The sequence below is a fragment of the Doryrhamphus excisus genome, linkage group LG21, assembly GCF_037039965.1.
Source record: "Doryrhamphus excisus strain RoL-2023G ecotype Guam linkage group LG21, RoL_Dexc_Guam_v1.1, whole genome shotgun sequence".
Lineage (NCBI taxonomy): Eukaryota > Metazoa > Chordata > Actinopteri > Syngnathiformes > Syngnathidae > Doryrhamphus > Doryrhamphus excisus.
In genome coordinates this window covers 6,531,660-6,551,533 of record NC_136377.1, presented here as the reverse complement: position 1 = coordinate 6,551,533, position 19,874 = coordinate 6,531,660, and the positions used below count along the sequence as shown (strand labels likewise).

The 19,874-nt window shown below is 39.5% G+C and overlaps 2 protein-coding genes across 3 annotated transcripts; both read right to left on the bottom strand.

Annotated features, from left to right (window-relative positions):
• Positions 1-256: 256 nt before the first annotated feature.
• capns1a (calpain, small subunit 1 a) lies at positions 257-6,781 on the bottom strand. Of its 2 annotated transcripts, none has more exons than XM_078787736.1 (11): positions 6,549-6,781; positions 4,979-5,032; positions 4,873-4,909; positions 4,691-4,783; positions 4,488-4,545; positions 4,351-4,415; positions 2,764-2,836; positions 2,306-2,380; positions 2,050-2,166; positions 1,905-1,963; positions 257-1,742 (listed from the first exon to the last, which is right to left on the bottom strand). In XM_078787736.1, the coding sequence occupies exons 2-11, from the start codon at positions 5,020-5,022 to the stop codon at positions 1,716-1,718; spliced, it is 648 nt and encodes a 215-aa protein (XP_078643862.1). In that variant the 5' UTR covers positions 5,023-5,032; positions 6,549-6,781; the 3' UTR covers positions 257-1,715. The 2 variants fall into 2 exon arrangements, with proteins under 2 accessions (XP_078643862.1, XP_078643861.1); XM_078787735.1 differs by having other exon boundaries at positions 6,557-6,778.
• A 3,758-nt stretch (positions 6,782-10,539) lies between these two features.
• On the bottom strand, positions 10,540-15,276 carry crx (cone-rod homeobox). The gene is made up of 3 exons (XM_058088020.2): positions 14,884-15,276; positions 12,601-12,752; positions 10,540-11,539 (listed from the first exon to the last, which is right to left on the bottom strand). Exons 1-3 carry the CDS (start codon positions 14,978-14,980, stop codon positions 10,901-10,903), a joined length of 888 nt encoding a protein of 295 aa, XP_057944003.1. The 5' UTR covers positions 14,981-15,276; the 3' UTR covers positions 10,540-10,900.
• Positions 15,277-19,874: the final 4,598 nt, after the last annotated feature.

Below are 19,874 nucleotides of genomic sequence, written 5' to 3'. Positions count from 1 at the left end.
AAAATGGTGCCAAATCCCGCAATGTTAAAGAAAATCCAGACGCCCCCAAAATGGAATCAGTTCTTCCATATCCCATTTTCAAACAGTTCCTGAAAGCGTCATTCAAATCCATTCAGAACCTTTTAGGTTATTTTTGCCACAGTAGTCCATAAATGTGAAGTGAAATGAATCAAAACAAGATGGCCACACCTCCTTTATTCCCAACATAGCTTCATCAAGCAGTAGTGGTTAGAACTACAATGACAAACACTTTATGGAAAAAGGCACCTAAATTATTGGCGGCATGCATTAGTTGCATACACTGAAATATGAATTCACACGTGATGCTGCTGGTGGACAGGTGTCCACAAAAATGTGCAGGTAACAGATAGTAAACAGAAAAAGCACTAATGCTGAACAAAAATGACAACATACCCTGTCTAAACAAATCACTGTCTTAGAATGCTTAAACACACAATTACTTATGCAATCTCTAGACTACCATGAATAATAAAACAGTAAAACCAGCGAGGGATAAAGCTGCTGTATGTCACAGGCTCAATATTATTTTTTTTTGCCAAATCATTAGCTGACAACCATCACTAGTGCGTGTGTGTATTGTATTACCAACCATATTTTCCGGACTATAAATGGCACTTTTTTTTCATAGGTTGGCTGTTCCTGCGACTTATACTCCAGAGCGACTTATAAATGGAAAAAAAGTGTTTATGTTACATAAACACTGGACACCTTTTCTGTTCATGTTTATTTTTTGTGTAGCTGAATAACCATTGTGTTAGCATATCTATTATTTTATTGTTAGAACTTGCCTTCCAAGAGGAAGTAATGTTTGCTTTGGTCAAGTAGTTTGTAAAATAAATTACCCGCAAAGAAATGCAACTTATACTCCAGTGCGACTTAGGTATGTTTTTTTTCTACCTAATTATGCATTTTTTGGCCTTGTGCGACTTATACTCCGGAGCGACTTACAGTCCAGAAAATACGGTACATGGGCCAGAGTTTACATGCTCAAAGGAGCATGGGATATGATGCTTGTAGCATGTTTGAAAGTTAGCATCCTCTTGGCAGCCACCTATCTGAGACATACAGCAGCTTTAATGGGTCACCTAATGTAACATGAACATGTATGAAATGTATCTTTTAAATTTGTTATTTGTAGGCATATATATATATATATATATATATATATATATATATATATATATAAATTGGAACCAGTTCAGGTTGACCCCCGTGTAATTTCTAGTGGACGTCAACATAAGTGGATTCCAGTGTATTGCCATAAGATTTGATTATGCAATAGGCTCATGGAATCCAAACCCAAATTGAAAACCTCACATGATTGTCGAATGAAATGTAATCTACTTCACATTTTGTTGATAAAATTCATGTCATGTAGAATTTGGACTCCTCCTTTTCACATTAAATATTGGCGATCAGACTAAAAAGCAAGTAAGAAACACGAGTCCAGCATGCGATCACATTGGCTAACTGCATTCTCTTCAGCAAATTATATGTAAATGAATGTTTGTGCTTCCCTGGGTTGACTACATAGTACTATGGCACAGCTGATGCTCTGGTGATCATGCATTGATCTGAAAATAACATTCACAGAGTGGGAGGGGGTTAACTCATTAAAAAAAAAGAAAGGTGGATAAAATATATATCAGTAATATCTGAACAGAGTGATTGCAAGCAGCAGTATTCTTCTGGACTCAAGAATACATGGTCAATTGAAGCCACTGAAAAGACAAGAACGCACAGAAGATAACATTGGGGAAAAGAGTCAAAACAGATCACACTCTGTTTCCATTAACTTATATTCTCCGAATCGGGTGCTACCATTAATAGATTGCAGTCAAATGGGGAAACACAGAGTTGTGTCTATACAAAAGCAAGTTTACCTCCTGAACGTTGACTTTGATCGTCCCGTTGTTATCCTTATCCAGCGTTTTAAAGGCACCTGAGCAAGATTAAGTCGGCAATGTCAATTTCAGCGTTTTGAGTCCATGACGAAAAAAAAAGTGCAGCCAATGGTATAAAACTTACGGCACATGGCATCCAGCCTTACGAGACAACCAATGTAGTTGTCAAAATCCATGTTGCCGTTCTCGTCACTGTATCTGCGAATTAGCATCTGGAACAGCTGCTCACTGAGGGGAAACCCTGGAGAAGAGACAAACATTTTTTTTACTCATTCATTTCATTTACCGACTTAAACCGAATCAAGGAGCACAGAAAGCAGATGCCAATAATTCAGTACATGTGAGACATTTACTGTAAATACGACAGAAACAAAACCCACCAGCAGCTCTGAAAGCATTGGGTAGCTCTGCTGCACCAATCACACCCGATCCATCTGCATCATAGGACTTGTACACTCCCTGGGGGCGATGGGGAGACATTTTCGATATAAGTCGATATTGCCAGTAATTTAATCTGGATAAACTATTACTTAAAATAACATGTTATGAGTGAGGTTTATATACTGACAAGGTTGGCAGTCCACAATGATGAATCAGAACCATTACTGATCAAAGTAGTCCAATACAATCTTACTCCACAAAATGATATCACACAATGCCACCATGCTATTTCAGACATACTTCAGCTCTGCCGCCATTGTTGCTCAATCCATGGAACAACAGAGCTCCTGTCTATGACTCACTGGTGACGGATTAAACACTGACCACAGGAATGTAACTGCAGTGCAGTGCAGAACAGAAACACCCATGTACAACCAATACATCAAGGCCGCTATACTTGCCTGCCATTTTTTTATGTTGTTCCAGAGATGTTTGAATTCGTGGAAGCCAAGTTTTCCGGTGCTGTCGCTCTAGAACTTGCATTAAGGCTAACACAAACAATGCTCTTATTTGCCTAAGGTGTAAGTCGGTCCGCCCACCTCACCATATGACACCCGGCACTTGGCTTTGTTAGTTCGCCTTTTTTTTTCAAGCTGCCATGAATGTTGTACAAGTCTGACATGCATGTCATATTCTGTAAATGGAGCATTATAAGCAGAATAGGTGTGTACCATTATATGTATTCTTAGCTGCCTCTTTTTAGCTGTTTTTATAGCTTAAGAACACACAGAAAAAAATGTGTGTTGATATCTCTCATAAGGATTGTAGATGATGGGTTACATTTATTAAAAAGTGCAGCAGCACAATTTCATATTGAAGCTTACTTGGCACTGAACAGGAAGTCAAAGTGTACATGTTATAATGCTGCGTGCAGTGCTTCTAGTGAGTGGACTACATATAATCTATGTGTGGTGATGGGTTGAATAGGCGGGGCATACATGGCCACAACACACACATCTTTGAACAGTGAGTAAAAAATGTCTGTCTCTTCTATTTGTCTTGCTTTTTAATCTCTCAAAGAAAGCAGAGCCACCTAGGAGTGCTTTTAGTTTGTGGGATGGACCTGCATAGAGAACTCTTGACTAATCACTTAAAATTGCAACAAAGTAGCCAAGTTGACAGCAATGATCCTTCCTGCTCCGCCTTTCTATTCACTGGCGGACAGGGTGCGTTATGATGTATTTATGATGGAAGGCAACAGGTAGCAGCAAATTTATTTTTGGCGGCGCACTGCAAATAAATGTAATGTATGGGAAACACTGTTGTTGCTGTTGTTCCACAGTGCTTCGCGACCACGATGTTGACAATACGACAACAAACGTTACACCCAGAAAAGAAGTCGCCCATGTACATATGTCGACATAAGAAGGGACATAGGGAAGAACTACATTTGAAACACTTATATGCTAGGACTACGTTAAAAAGCCATAGCATTTCAGTATGTGGAATCAAACTATGGAATGGATTGAGTAAGGACCTCAAACAATGCACAACGATGAGCCAATTCAAGAAACAATACAAGCAGTTGATGTTTGCTAAATACAAGGATGAAGAGTCTCTATATTGACAGTTACTATGGTGCCCATTATGTCATTGTATGGTCATATCACCTCGTACTTTGGTACTTGACAAAAATTTAAAAAATTAAAAACTATTTAAAAAATAACAATTTTTAAAAAAATAATATAGTTTCAAAAAAATTAAAAATAATACAAAAAAACCCAAATTATATTAGGAAAGCAGGAAGTGAACAAATGTAGCAATAACTGATTGTAAAAGTACCAGATGGAGGGGTAGGATTTAATAAGCTTTGCTTCTTCCTACTCCTTTTGGACATGTGGAACTGTGAACTGATTATGTGATGCATTCAATTGTAATCTGATGCATGTTCAAATGAAATTAAACCATTACCATAAGAGGTGTGTTTTTAAAACAGTTATCTGTATAACAAAACAAATAACCGCCCTAAAGGTAGAAAGGATACATCCATGACTGCCACCATGCTCCTGCAAGACTCAATAGTAAAACCATCTGTCCTGAGATCTCCATCTGAAAGAGAATGAATATGTGCTATGTATGATTTTTTAAAAATATATAAACTTAAACTGGATATTAACTCACGTTTGGCGATGATTTTATTCAGGATGTTCATCAGTTCAGTTGGGCTCACTTCCATGTCCTATTTAACAATTAAAAAAAAAAAGACATTGTGACCGTTTGTGGGTGCGTGTGTGATGCAAGTTGTGGGTTCTCGTCCATCAACATGCATTTGTGAACAGATATGGTCAGAAGATCTATAGACAGGGAACTCGTGGCACGCTCACATCTCCGGCTAATTGCTGGAAGACTCTGCGGAACTGTTTCTCCTCATCACTCTCATGCTGCTCGGTATATAGAGCAGGCCTGCGGGGCTGAGGCTGCAAGGTTGAAAACATTGTCACTGGCTGAATTAACGGTGCAGGAATTTGCACACCGAGTAAAAAAAAATTGAATGACTGTGACTCACAGGTTCGGTGGGGATAAACTGGGATGGGTCTATGTTCCTGCAAAGATCACATTATTGTCAGAGGTTTAAACTACATGGTTCGATTAGACAATATGCAGGTTCTCACCCGATGACATTAATTAGGCCACCAATGAACTTTCTGGCAAACATCTTCAGTCAGCTGTGAATGACAAATGCAAAGAAATTAGGGTAAAAATCACAACTTTGTAAACTTAAATGGTAGTTTAACACAAGATTTCAATTGTGTTGATGTAATCGAGTCCAGTTTGGTGGTTTCAAACTACAATAATGTACAATTATGCGCAAATGTGTTCCCACACATGCCAAAGTTTGAGTTAAAGGTGAAATTTATGTGGCCAATAACGTGACAAAGGACTGTAAGATCTGAGACCAAGCGTGTCCAAACTTGGAATGAAAGGATGCAAAAGCTACTTTGAAAGAAGTTATAAACGTTACAAAAAAAAACCCATTTCAACTTTATTCCTATATTTTTACTTCTAACTTTTTCCCCACAACTCCAACGATTTTTGACAAAAATGACAACTTTTTGTATCATTTCTCAAATTCTCAAATAATAAAATATTTCAACTCTGCTACTAAAATACATTCGTATTCCTCATTCTGACTTTAAAAATTACATCTGATTTTTCATTTGTTTATTATCAACGTTTATTTTGTAAATTTGTCTCATAATGATGATTTTATCCCCATAATTTTTAGACTTTATTCTTGTAACATGCTTAATTTTCCAATTTTTGTTTTTCATAATATTACAACTTGAAAAAAATCTTCCTTTGCTATTTCAACTTTGTGCTACTAAACTGAAGTTCTTCTTGTAAAATTACTACTTTTTTTTGTTAGATTACAATTTTTCCTGGCTGCAGAGCTGCATCCAAAAAATTCTAGACATTTTACATTTTGTGCATAAAAGATGCTAAAACCAAGCCAATGTCTGTCAATTTATGTTTATCTGAAGGGGACAAAGCACAGTAGTGTAATATCTACCTATCCACACATCAAGGAAAATTTATTATTTTCATTTTTTTTTACAATTTACCAAACCCCACCCCAAAAAATGTTTGTTTTTTATAATATTACAACTTGAAAAAAAAAAATCAAACTGTGGCATATATATGGCCCACGGGCGGCACTTTGGACACCTGTCAGTTAAAGCATGAGACACGCCCACTAAGCTATTAAAATGCATCTTGGGTGGAGGAAACCATTGCCGCACCCCGAATGCAAAAACAGTTTAAAAAGTTTGATTTGTTACATCATTTGATTATGATTCCTAATAAACTCTCAACCCGGGCAACATTAAGTTGACGGGGTGTATTATTAACACACCACTTGGGAAGTTAACAGTTATGTTGTTATGTGACCATACTTTGTATCTGGCATGTGTTGTCTCGTTTCGACGGTGATAGTGTATATCGGAACACATGCCGTGTATAAATTACGCATTAAATATTAAGTATTTGAATTTTACGATGTTGCTAAAGGACGAAGACAACGGCGACATTTGGTTCATGTAGCTCATTTTAGCTAACACCAAGCTAGCTAGCTTAACTAACTCGCTGGCCAGCGACGCAACCTTGCGGTCAAAAATTGGACAAACATGTTTACTTGGCAACTGTTATCCAGTTCTATATCGGCTGTCGGACATAAAAACGTACATATTTACCGTGATAGGCGACGGCGTCACAAAAGTAGTTAGCTGGACAGTCGGCCGCGGCTTGGCAAGTATTGAGTCAGCTGGCACAAGGATCCGTCAACACACCCAACCACTGCTAGCATACAGTAGTGTTGAGCGATACTGCAAATTCTAATACCGATTTGATACCAAGTAGGCTAGTATTGACGATACCAATAGTCATACCGATGCTACAAAATCATAAACATGACGAATGAAAGGGATGAATGACCTTTTAAAGTTACTTTTACTTTCATTGAAGACGTCATTGTTGATGTGACTTTAAAAAAAAAACACCTCGCTTTGAGGCACCACTGCGCAGGCGCAACCTGCTTAGCCACAAGCTATTTCTTTAATTAGCTAGTGTTTGTCACTTTAATACCGATGCTACAAAATCATACAAATAACGAATGAAATCGATAAATGACCTTTTAAAGTTACTTTTATTTTCATTGAAGACGTCATTGTTGATGTGACTTTAAAAAAAACACCTCGCTTGTGAGGCACCGCTACGCAGAGGCGCAACTTGTTAAGCCATAAGCTATTTCTTCAATTCGCTAGTATTTGTCACTTCAAAAAGCCAAAAGTGAGCTAAAGGAAGTTTCAAGTCCCAGCATTTTGATAAAGAAGGTAAAAACTCACGAAATAACTCATAATAAAACAGGAAGATAGTGTCTGAACAGTGTCTGAACAGCCACTAGAGGGCGCCCAAACACTGACATCATCAGCTGTGAACGAGCCATGGGCCCCCTGGTCAAATCCTGCTTCATGTCTCCTGATGTCCAAAACCAGTACAGCCAGTAAGTGGCAGTACAGACCCACAGCTTCATGATGGCAAAAATAAGAACTTTTGGCTAGCTATTCTTTTCTTATTCCACACATTGAATTCTGCTTGAGAATGTCACTGTACTTGTTGGAATTCAGGTTTACTTCAATAAACTGCAGCTTCCTAGTGCTGGCAGCACTCATGCAGCCCCAGACCAGGACGCTACCAACCACTAGTGAGGTTGACTGCAGACGCTGTTAAGGTGTTACTCGCTTATGTTGTCATCTTTTTAGACAATTATGACTGTGTGCGAGTGTGCGTCATATTTCATTTCTATTGTATTGTCCCTTGACAAGATGTTGAAACTAATTAACATTAAATAATTTTAAAATATTTTACACATTGAAAAAAATATACCGTAAATAATAGCATAAATTAAAAATGTGTAAAAATTATTTCATTACATTAAAAAATATTATTTAATTTTTCATCCATCCGTCTTCTACCGCTTAGCCGAGGTCAGGTCATGGGGTCAGCAGCCTCGGCAGGGAAGCCCAGACTTCCCTCTCCTTATATATTTGCATTAATTTCAAATATTACAAATGTTTCATTATTGTATTTTCTATACATTTTGTCATCTCTGTAGGGAATCATTAGAGGGAATTGATTTATTAATGCATTTGCAATCTTCAAATGATAACATGGAAGCAGTTTATTAATGATTTTAAATGGTGCATCTTGTTGTTTTTCAACATGTTTCGTGCTTCTCTCACACAAACACACACACACACACACACAGTTCATCGTCCTCCTGTTCCGCACAGGCGTCCCTCCCCCATCACATCTGCTCCTCCTGGGGATTACAGCGCAAATGTCTGTCTCTGTGGTGGTGGCAGCGGGATTACAAATGCGCTGTGCCCTCTCTGAGAGGTTAACCAATCAGGACGCACAGATGCAGGGATTAACCAATCACACCAAAGGGAGGGAGGGCGGAGGGATTATTACGGCATGCGTATAGACCGGGATTAGGTCAATGTGGAGTGCTTTGGCGTGCCGTCCCTCCACTTCTCTTCCCTGCAGTTTCTCATCCAAATATTGTGACGCCACATACAAAGCAAGAAATAGAATTGACTTTTATTATTTATATAACAACAATTACATCCAGCATCTCTTTGGAGCGACTCCATTTTATGTAGTAACAACCAATCCAGCACAATGCCTCCAAATTACTAATATATAAGATTTTCAAAACAAACACGTAAAAGGTAACTACAACTGTAGGGTTGGAATCCATTTGCCGTATCCGTAACGGCGCTCACGCTGGTGTCAAATGTTCTTGTGTAAATGTCAGGTTTGCGTGGCAGTAATCGGGTCATACCGGGATTACCACATTTTCCGAAGAGCAGTGCGGGATTGTCGTAAAAGTAGGGGCTGATACTGTATGTATGTTTTTTGTTTTTGTTGTTTTTTTTTAAATGAATGCACGTCTAAACTAAACTAACATAGAAGGCATGCCAAAAGAAGAAAGGACAAATAAATTGGGACAAAATAAGCAAAGACAAAGCTAAACAAGAAGGAGGGAGGCACAAAACAGCCAGGAAAAGGAAGGAGAGGAGGTGACGGAGATTGGCGAGAGACAGAAAGAGAGGAGGACAGGGCAATAATCCCAACTAATTCACTTAGGGCATTGCTGAAGAGGAGGCTAAGAGGATTGGGACACTCCCAGAATGAGATCAACTAAAATAACCAAGATGGACCAAGTGGAGTCCGCCATGCCAGGCCATATGACGGTCCAAGTCCAGAACGGACCTCTATCTCATAACATATCAACTTCGGTGCCACTTGGACACATTTGGTGCGTTCAAGATGCTAAAAGGGCAATACTAAGCTATCTGAACAAAAACATCCACATTTTAGCTTCGTGTTCTAGGTGACAAAGCAAATTAGTGTCATATAGCGGAACCCATAACGGAAAATAGCTAAGAATGTGGCTAACGAGCTAGGAAAGTGGCGAAAGTAAGGACCACAGATCCTATGCCAAAGTGGAAAGGCTTTTTTTTTTAGGGGTCGGAACCATTTAATTTCAATAATGACGACGTTAGCATACTACATCAACGGACACGTTTTTCATCGAAGTGATCCCTCTGAGTCTCAGATTTTCTAATAACCATGTATGTCGACATTTTAGTAATAAGAACAACACGGTGGACCGGGACTTGATTGTCGACAGAAACGGGTTCCACTGTATCTAATAACATATTTCATAGATAATGAATTTTTCGAATACGCCGCACTTTGGACACTTAACGTGTACGGACGTTAACCTTGCAATGATTATTAGTGCACAAAAGGGTACGGACGTTAACCTTGCAATGATCATTAGTGCACAGAAGTCGTTAACATTGCAATGATCATTAGTGCACAGAAGTCGTTAACCTTGCAATGATTATTAGTGCACAAAAGTGTATGGACGTTAACCTTGCAATGATTATAAGTGCACGGAAGTGTACAGACGTTAACCTCGCAGTGATTATCAGTCGGATGTTAACCTTGCAATGATTATTAGTGCACAGAAGTGTACGGACGTTAATCTTGCAATGATTATTAGTGCACAGAAGAGTATGGACGTTAACCTTGCAATGATTATTAGTGCACAGAAGTGTACGGACGTTAACCTTGCAATGATTATCAGTGCACAGAAGTGTACCAATGTTAACCTTGCAATGATTATTAGTGCACAGAAGTGTACGGACGTTAACCTTGCAATGATTATTAGTGCACAGAAGTGTACGGACGTTAACCTTGCAATGATTATCAGTGCACAGAAGTGTACCAATGTTAACCTTGCAATGATTATTAGTGCACAGAAGTGTACGGACGTTAACCTTGCAATGATTATTAGTGCACAGAAGTGTATGGACGTTAACCTTGCAATGATTATCAGTGCACAGAAGTGTACAGACATTAACCTTGCAATGATTATTAGTGCACAGAAGTGTACAAACGTTAACCTTGCAATGATTATTAGTGCAAAGAAGTGTACAGACGTTAACCTTGCAATGATTATTAGTGCACAGAAGTGTACGGACGTTAACCTTGCAATGATTATCAGTGCACAGAAGTGTACGGACGTTAACCTTGCAATGATTATTAGTGCAAAGAAGTGTACAGACATTAACCTTGCAATGATTATCAGTGCACAAAAGTGTACAGAATAAACGGCTTTAATATGACACAGAGCTAAAACAGAAGGTCCTAACTGTCGTCCACTAACAGCTAACACCGTGTAGCACTGAACACAAACGCTCAAGAACATCTAGATGTGAGCAAAGGACATCAAACGAAATAAATAAGTCAAAATAAGTCGAGATCATTGAGGTGTCTCCACGTGCGGGAACCCCAGTCCTTTCCTACAAACTCCTGAAAGGCTTTTTTGAGCGTGTTTGTAGTCCAAACGTATTCAGGTGAAGATCTTCCCTACGAGTAAAGTAACATGAAACTCATACAAACATGAAAAGCAGCACGCCTGGCACTAACAATACACAAACGCCGACTAGCGTCGCTTTTTTCTAGAGGACCTGGAACTTCCAGGAGTTTTGGTCCTTATGGTCCAGGCAGTCCATTGTGGTGAAGCCCAGTTTCCAGGCCTGCTGGTCCTTGTAGTCCAGGCAGTCAACAGAGGTGAAGCCCAAGGAGGAGGCAGTGCTGTAGCCCTGTGAAGACAGCGAGGCCGGCGACTGGCTTAGGGAGCCCCCCATGGAGGGCACGGTGATGGGGCTGAGAGCGCCCCCGGTGCCCGACAGCTGTGAGTGCATAGGGGACAGGTAGGCGCTGCAGTCCAGACCGGTGAAGTAAGAGGTGGTGCTGGCGTAGCCTTGGCTGTAGGCTGACGGCTGGCCGTAGCTCATGGGGTAAGGGGAGGGCCTCTGCATGCAAGGGGCCGTGGAGGAGGCCAAGGGGTCGGGGAGAGGTGAGATGGCCGGGCTCCAGATGGACACAGCGGTGTTTCCAGCGCTGGAACTCTGGGCCAGACCGGGGCCTGCCTGGACCGGGGAGGGGCTAAATGAGCCGGTTGGGTTGGGGACGGGCTCGGGAGCGGTAGGCTCCTGCACGGGTGAGGCTTTCTTCTTGGGGGGGCGGGGTTTGGACTGGCCACTGCTCTGCTGCTGCTGCTGACGGCACTTGGCACGCCGGTTCTTGAACCAGACCTGGACGCACAAATAGAACAATTGGATAAATACAGATATTCCTGGTACTTTTCTCTGTTGTACTCTGTTGTACTCCGAGCCAAGCCGGGTTCTGCGATGGGGAAATGACAAATGACTTTGTTTGTCTTCTCATTTCCATACGCAGACAACGTGAATGCCAGTTTGAGAGGGACAAAAAATGGTGCCTGCCACCATCATCATGGACTAAAACGGAAAAATAGGGTTGGATAAAGTCTTTAAAGTGCTCTATAGTTCTTCAATTAATCAAAATAATATTCCAAAATAATAATAATAATAATTTCTAATTTTATTATAACCACTTCTACTAAAATGTCTGGACACATACATGTGTTATTACACATTATTATTACTGCATTATTTAGCATTGACTTTTTGTCATTATACATTATGACATTGTTTTGTTTTTATTTTTTATTTTTGCTGTTTTGTTTTTGGTTGTATTTCTAAAGGATGTCCGTAAAGTTTGGATACATCGGCAAAAATGCATACACAATATATTACACAATTACCATTATATTTTCCATTTATAATTAGACTATGTATTTGCTTTATTACATGTAAATATAATAAATGTAATATATTTTTATATATTTTATGTATTAAATGTAAATTAATTAAATGCAATTAAATGTAAATTAATTACATAATAAAATTTAATTTAATAAAATATAAATATATTATATATATTAATTGAATTTATATTTTATATTAAATTACATTTATATTTTAATTTATATTTAAATTAAATTGATATTTTATATTAAATTAAATTGATATTTTAATTTATATTTAAATTTAATTTATTTTATATAAAATAAAATAAAATAAAATTTGTACATTTTATGTACAGACGCAAGGTCAGGGGTGTCCAAAGTGAGGCTCGAGGACCATTTTCAGGCCCACAGCATTATGGTATATGATATTATTAGATGTGTTATTTCTTTGTTTGGATGTTAGCATACCTTCATTGGATTGACGAGCATCTTTAATATACTTCCTTTTTTTCTACAACCTGCAATAAAAACTAATCCATCTTCTACCTGCACACGCGACTCGGGCAAGTTGATCTTGAGGGCCACTTCCTCCCTCATGAAGATGTCCGGGTAGCGGGTCTTGGAGAACAGGGCCTCCAGGATGTCCAGTTGTGTTCTGGTGAAGGTGGTCCGCTCCCTTCGCTGCTTCCTGGGTGTGGCTAATAAGTGTTGGGGACATAAATGATGAGCGTCACAGACAGAGAATGCGTGCTTGAAGGTCACCTGACTTTGTTTTCCGAAGCAGAAACAAATACGACAGTTGGGAATCTCCTGGTGACTTTGCTTTGGGGGACGAGTATTTGCTTATTATACGGAAACATTTGAGTCCCTGGCGTCAGTTTGAGAGAGAGAAAAAAAAAAAACTTTACTAGTTCAAGTTTACTTTGCGCAGTCAAAGTCACAGTTATTTGTCCTCCCAGGTGCCAAACGCCTCACAGTGTTTGTTTGAGAACAAGTCAAGTGACGAAGACGTGGGAAGAAGTTTTTGTCTCGCTTTCATGCTAAGCCATATTTATCCGAATGTCGTGAAAATCAGCCCGAGGGGATGGAAATTAAGAAAGAAAAATCAAACTGACATCTGATTCACTATTTGTGTGAAGTGAAACTATACCGCTGCACCCAGAAAGGGGCGAGATTCACAGGCTAATATCATGCATATGCATAGCTTTGAGTTATTAGCATCAACATGTCAACATTTTGTCCTTACGTTACCCATTTTTGCTCCTTTTCACACTCGTTTTTTTTTTAGTAATTGTACTTTTAGAATGTGTCACGGCTCAATAAAACATGAACTGACGGCCACAAATGGGCCCTGGGGCAGCACTTTGGACACCATTAGTGTCCGAATGACAATATTTGCTATATAGACATATATACATATATATATACGTCAAAGCTTAGTCATTTTTGGTGTTTAAGCATCAATATTTCAACTTTTTCTCCTTAAATTATGCATTTTTACCCCCTTCCCATTTTTAAAAATCATTGTAGAATATGTCCTGAAACAATACAAACATACCCGTCAAAAAAAAACAAACTACCGTATTTACCCTTCTTTCCTGACACCTTCCCTTTTTAATAGTCAAAATAAAAGCACACTCGTAAAATACCACGGTTGCATCGCATTAGGCAGTCGGGTCTTTTCCACTAGCACTATGGTGCTGGTGGAGAGATTATAATTTCATAATTCTCCCCAATTTTTCAGGAAAATCATATCATTTTGACAGTGTTTGACACTCCTGGCTTTTATGAAACGTCCGTTTAGAAGTTTTCTATGCTGATATGAACCAACAAAATGTATTTCTGACATGAAAATATGAGTTTTTAAACCAGTCATCGCTTCTTATAGTGTCATATTTTCAATAGAATAGCATTAGGTCGCTGGTGGAGAGATGATAATTTCATAGTTCTCCCAATTTTTCAGGAAAATCATATCATTTTGACAGTGTTTGACACTCCTGGCTTTTATGAAACTGGCTTTTCTGACATGAAAATATGAGTTTCTAAACCAATATAGTGTCATATTTTCAATAGAATAGCACAAGGGTGCTGGTGTAAAGATTATAATTTCATAATTCTTCCAAATTTTCTGGAAAATCATATAATTTTGACAGTGTCTGACACTCCTGGCTTTTATGAAAGGTCAGTTTAGAAGTTTTCTATGCTGATATGAACCAACAAAATGTATTTCTGATATGAAAATATGAGTTTCTAAACCAATATAGTGTTCTATTTTCAATAGAATAGCACAAGGGTGCTGGTGGAGAGTTTATAATTTCATAATTCTCCCAAATTTGCAGGAAAATCATATAATTTTGACAGTGTTTGACACTCCTGGCTTTTATGAAAGGTCAGTTTAGAAGTTTTCTATGCTGATATGAACGAATAAAATGTATTTCTGACATGAAAATATTACTTTCTAAACCAATATAGTGTCATATTTTCAATGAATAGCACGAGGGTGCTGGTGTAGAGATTATATTTTCATAATTCTCCCCAATTTTCTGGAAAATCATGTAATTTTGACAGTGTTTGACACTCCTGGCTTTTATGAAAGGTCAGTTTAGAAGTTTTCTATGCTGATATGAACCAACAAAATGTATTTCTGACATGTAAATATAAGTGTCATATTATTATAGTGTCATATTTTCAATAGAATACAGTCTGTATAGCACTTTTAACGCAAATAGATTCATATAGGTATGTATTTGTTATTTTTACGCGATAAATGAGGGGAAGAGTAAAACAAAAGTACAAATAAATGACATTTAAAAAGAGTTTTTTACTTACAAGGATAAGCGACGGTGGTGTGCAGCACATCCATGCCTGGGCCGGACAGATTTAAGCCGTTCATTGTGTAATGAGGTTGCTTTATGTAGGACATCATCGTGGCTGCAGACGTTCGAGTCCCCTCTTGTGTGCACGACAACAGTACCCGAGTAGCCTCAGCTGAGACGTCAGGAAAGACCGGACTACTACTGATTCTGTTTTTGCTCAATTAGGAGCAAGATGGCGCGTCGTAAGCATTACCAGAACTTCTTCTTCTTCTTCTTCTTCTTCTTTTACTTCTTCTACTTCTTCTTCCCAAGTGTGTACAAGGTGTCACGCAGGTGAGGGCCCCCGGGTTGCCTTCACGCCTTGCAGAGTACGCTCCACTGAGTTTCTTCAGCCAGCTCAGGCTGCTAATTAGAGGAACGCTAACTGTCGCTTCAGCAAACCCCGCCCACCAAAGCGCACACGCGTGCCACGCGCGCAGGCACGCGCAACAGGTTGGAGGCGCCATTAGTCTGTACTGTAAAGCCAGGGGCGGGCGGCTGGTAACGTCTAAAATGCCCCCCAACGACATATAATTGATTCAAAAAGCACACAATACACGTAAATGACACATTGCTGGAATCACATATAAATACTGGCAGGTATGAAGTTAGCTAGGCTACAAGAGGTGCTAAACAGAACTATATACAGTATATGGCTTCCTGTCTAGACTTACAGCAACTTCCTGGTAGCTAACTAGCTAACTTCTGTTTTATTCCATGAATTCTTGCACTGTAAAAACAAAAATCAAAGTTGACTCAATTTAAAAAGAAAAAATTAACCTCACTGCCTTAATTTTTTTTAAATTAAATCTAGCAAATTCATTCATTCATTTTCTACCGCTTTTTCCTCACGAGGGTTGCGGGGGTGCTGGAGCCTATCCCAGCTGTTTTCGGGCGAGAGGCGGGGTTCACCATGGACTGGTCGCCAGCCAATCACAGGGCACATATAGACAAACAACCATTCACACTCACATTCATACCTATGGACAATTTGGAGTCGCCAATTAACCTAGCATGTTTTTGGAATGTGGGAGGAAACCGGAGTACCCGGAGAAAACCCACGCATGCACGGGGAGAACATGCAAACTCCACACAGAGATGGTCGAGAGTGGAATTGAACCCTGGTCTCCTAGCTGTGAGGTCTGCGCGCTAACCACTAGACCGCCATGTAAATTATTTCAGGTAATTTCAACACAAAACTAGACCAAGTTCACATGAACTATTGCTTTGTTTTGGGAACTTTGTTTACTAGGTTTGTTCATTTTCTACCGCTTATGGGTCGCTTATGAGGGTTGCGGGGGTTGCTGGAGCCTATCCCAGCTGTCTTCGGGCGAGAGGCGGGTTCTTTATTAGGTCAAATTAACAAATATTTTTTTTGTATCAACAATAGAACTCAAGTCATCTCAACTCACTTTTGATTTAGTCTTAATTATTTCAAGTAAGTTCAACTCACAATTAAAATTGAAATTAATTGAAATGATTTGTTAACCAGGCTGCACGGCGGTCGAGTGGTTAGCACGCAGACCTCACAGCTAGGAGACGGGTTCAGTTAGGAAAAGGTTTAGGTTAGGAAAAGGGTTCAATTCCACCCCCGTGCATGCGTGGGTTTTCTCCGGGTATTCCGGTTTCCTCCCACATTCCAAAAACATGCTAGGTTAATTGGCGACTCCAAATTGTCCATAGGTATGAATGTGAGTGTGAATGGTTGTTTGTCTATATGTGCCCTGTGATTGGCTGGCCACCAGTCCAGGGTGTACCCCGCCTCTCGCCTAGCTTCAGCACCCCCGCGACCCTCGTGAGGATAAGCGCTAGAAAATGAAAGAATGAATGAAGATTGCCAAAAAATAAATGTACAAAAAACACTGACATTATATATATAATATTTTTTTTAATTACTTAAAATACTAATTTGGATGTGTTTTGATTTCTATTAGTTTACATATTTTTATTAAATTTTTTAAATATGAAAAATTATTTTATTACTGGGCTGCACTGCGGTCGAGTGGTTAGCGTGCAGACCTCACAACTAGGAGAAATTGTCCATAGGTATGAATGTGAGTGTGAATGGTTGTTTGTCTATATGTGCCCTGTGATTGGCTGGCCACCAGTCCAGGGTGTACCCCTGTCGCCCGAAGACAGCTGGGATAGGCTCCAGCACACCCCCCACGACCCTCGTGAGGATAAGCGGTAGAAAATGAATGAATAAGAGAAGTTTGACCCTGAACAATATCTTATATATACACACATATACAGCGACCAGAATATTGCATATGATTGTTTTCCACACAGTCAAAGTAGCTGTGCTCTCTGCCTCTCGCCGCTAACACACACGCACACACAAACACCCAGTTGCACAAAACCGACAAAGCTCGTTTGATTTATCATAATATGCTTTATCTGAAAAGTAAGTATCTTATCTCCAGATAAAGGGAGGAAAGCTCGAGCAATCCGTTCAGTGGTGAAGCGGGAAAGGAAGCCGAACGGAAGCGTTGTCGCTTTAAAGCTACGAAAAAAGGATTGTGTCGAGTTTTTTGCCTGAAAGGTAAGAAAACAGGATGGAGGAATGCAGAGAAGAAGAAATAAGGGAAGTGAGCGGATCAGATTGATACCAAGAGTATATCAATATTTGTATTTTTCAGTTCTCTTCTATGTTTATTTTCACATGTATTTATGTTATTTAGTTGTATTGTCCATGTTATTTATATATTGTTTACAAGTTTTGGACACACGAAGGCTTTGGACGCAAAAAGTCAAAGACTTGAATTCGAGCCAATGGTAGTTTTTGCCTTTTTTTTAAACTTATTTGGCACTACTGTTTTTATTTAGTTCATCCTTAATCCCTAAACTACGCTGGATTGGTTCTGGTGTTTTTAATGAACAGGTATGTGACCCTCTGTGGAACCCTTTGTACCGCCCTGCAAGTGGAACAGCTCATTGTGCATATACAGCAACAAATACGGAAGTGGGGAAGAAAGACTGAGCTGTTCTAATCCTCGTTGGCCTGCCCCCCTCCCCCATAAAGATGGACTAAAAGCAACATATTGACAATGATTTGGAACTGGAGCAGCTTGTGACCAACACTGTTTAAAATAAACCCACACTTTGACATCAGTGTCTATTAGGAGAAGAAGAGAGGGTCCAGGATGAGAGGACAGAAGAAGAAGAAGAAGAAGGAGATGAAGGGACAGAAGATGGGGGGAGGCGCCCAGTTCCCGTCCCCACTGACACACTGCTGCAGTTAATCCAGATTAGAGTGTCTAAAGCAGGTCGGCTAAATCTGCAGGCCAGCCAGCAACACAGAGGCGACTGTCAATCCCAATCACTCACCCAGTACACATGCACACGCACGCACGCACTCTGCGTTAATCTCCTCTGTGCAAACCAGGTGCCACCAACAGCTCAGCGTGGACCGCTATGGTCTCAAAGTGGAGGAAGCTGTTATTTAACATATACTGAAGGACTGGACTGTCCTTTGTAGGACATGAATACGGTACATGCTGAGTGCCGCATTAATAGTATTTTATCATTCTAATTGGCTTTTTTTGCCGAAAATCGATTTTGTCCAACTCGCAATTTCCAATATCGGTATCAGCTATTACCGGTATGTATAACATGATATACATATGTATTGATATGTATCTGATAGGGCGGCACGGCGGTCGAGTGGTTAGCTCGCAGACCTCACAGCTAGGAGACAAGGGTTCAATTCCACCCTCGGGCCATCTCTGTGTGGAGTTTGCATGTTCTCCCCGTGCAAACCGTCTGGTTTCCTCCCACATTCCAAAAACATGCTAGGTTAATTGGCGACTCCAAATTGTCCATAGGTATGAATGTGAGTGTGAATGGTTGTTTGTCTATATGTGCCCTGTGATTGGCTGGCTGGCCACCAGTCCAGGGTGTAGCTCGCCTCTTGCCCGAAGACAGCTGGGATAGGCTCCAGCACCCCCGCGACCCTCGTGAGGATAAGCGGTAGAAAATGAATGAATGAATGAATATTGCCAAAAAATAAATGTACAAAAAACACTGACATTATATATATAATAATTTAAAAAATACTTAAAATATTAATTTAGATTTATTTTGATTTCTATTAGTTTACATATTTTTATTACATTTTTTTAAATATGAAAAATATTTTTATTACTGGGCTGCACTGCAGACGAGTGGTTTGTGCGCAGACCTCACAGCTAGGAGAAATTGTCCATAGGTATGAATGTGAGTGTGAATGGTTGTTTGTCTATATGTGCCCTGTGATTGGCTGGCCACCAGTCCAGGGTGTACCTCGCCTTTCGCCCAAAGACAGCTGGGATAGGCTCCAGCGCCCCCACGACCCTCGCAAGGATAAGCGGTAAAAAATAAATGAAAAAATCTGATACAGATATCGCATTTTTATGCTGATATTGGGTCAATAATTATCAGTGCCGATAATTATGGACATTTTAATAGTATCAACCCAATACTGATACTATAGGTATCAATACTATTTATATTGGAATTGATGCTCCCATACCTCCCACTCAGAGGTTTTCACATGTAGGGTCCAAAATATACTAAAATATACTAAATATTGTGCCCAAATAAATGAACCTGCCTAAATTGTTTAAATAAATATTGCACACTTTCTGTAAAAAAAAAAAAAAAAATCTGACTTTACACTTTTAAACACTTTTCAAAACAAGAAATTCACAACAGTATTTGGTCAAAATGTATGCAAAATACGGTAAACATTGTAGTTTAGTTGTAGAGAAATTTCATGAACGGTAGCAGAAATTGACTTTTGCGTGCTGGAAACTACAAGGCAGATAATAATAAGCAGCTGGTGGCAAACCTCCTGAAGGCCTACAAAGCCCTCGGCTGCAATATGTCACTTTTTTGTATTTCAATTCAGATTTCTTTCCATCAGGATATTGCTACTACGGTGAAAAGATGCTTGTTGACTATAATTGGAATGCGGTCAAACAATTC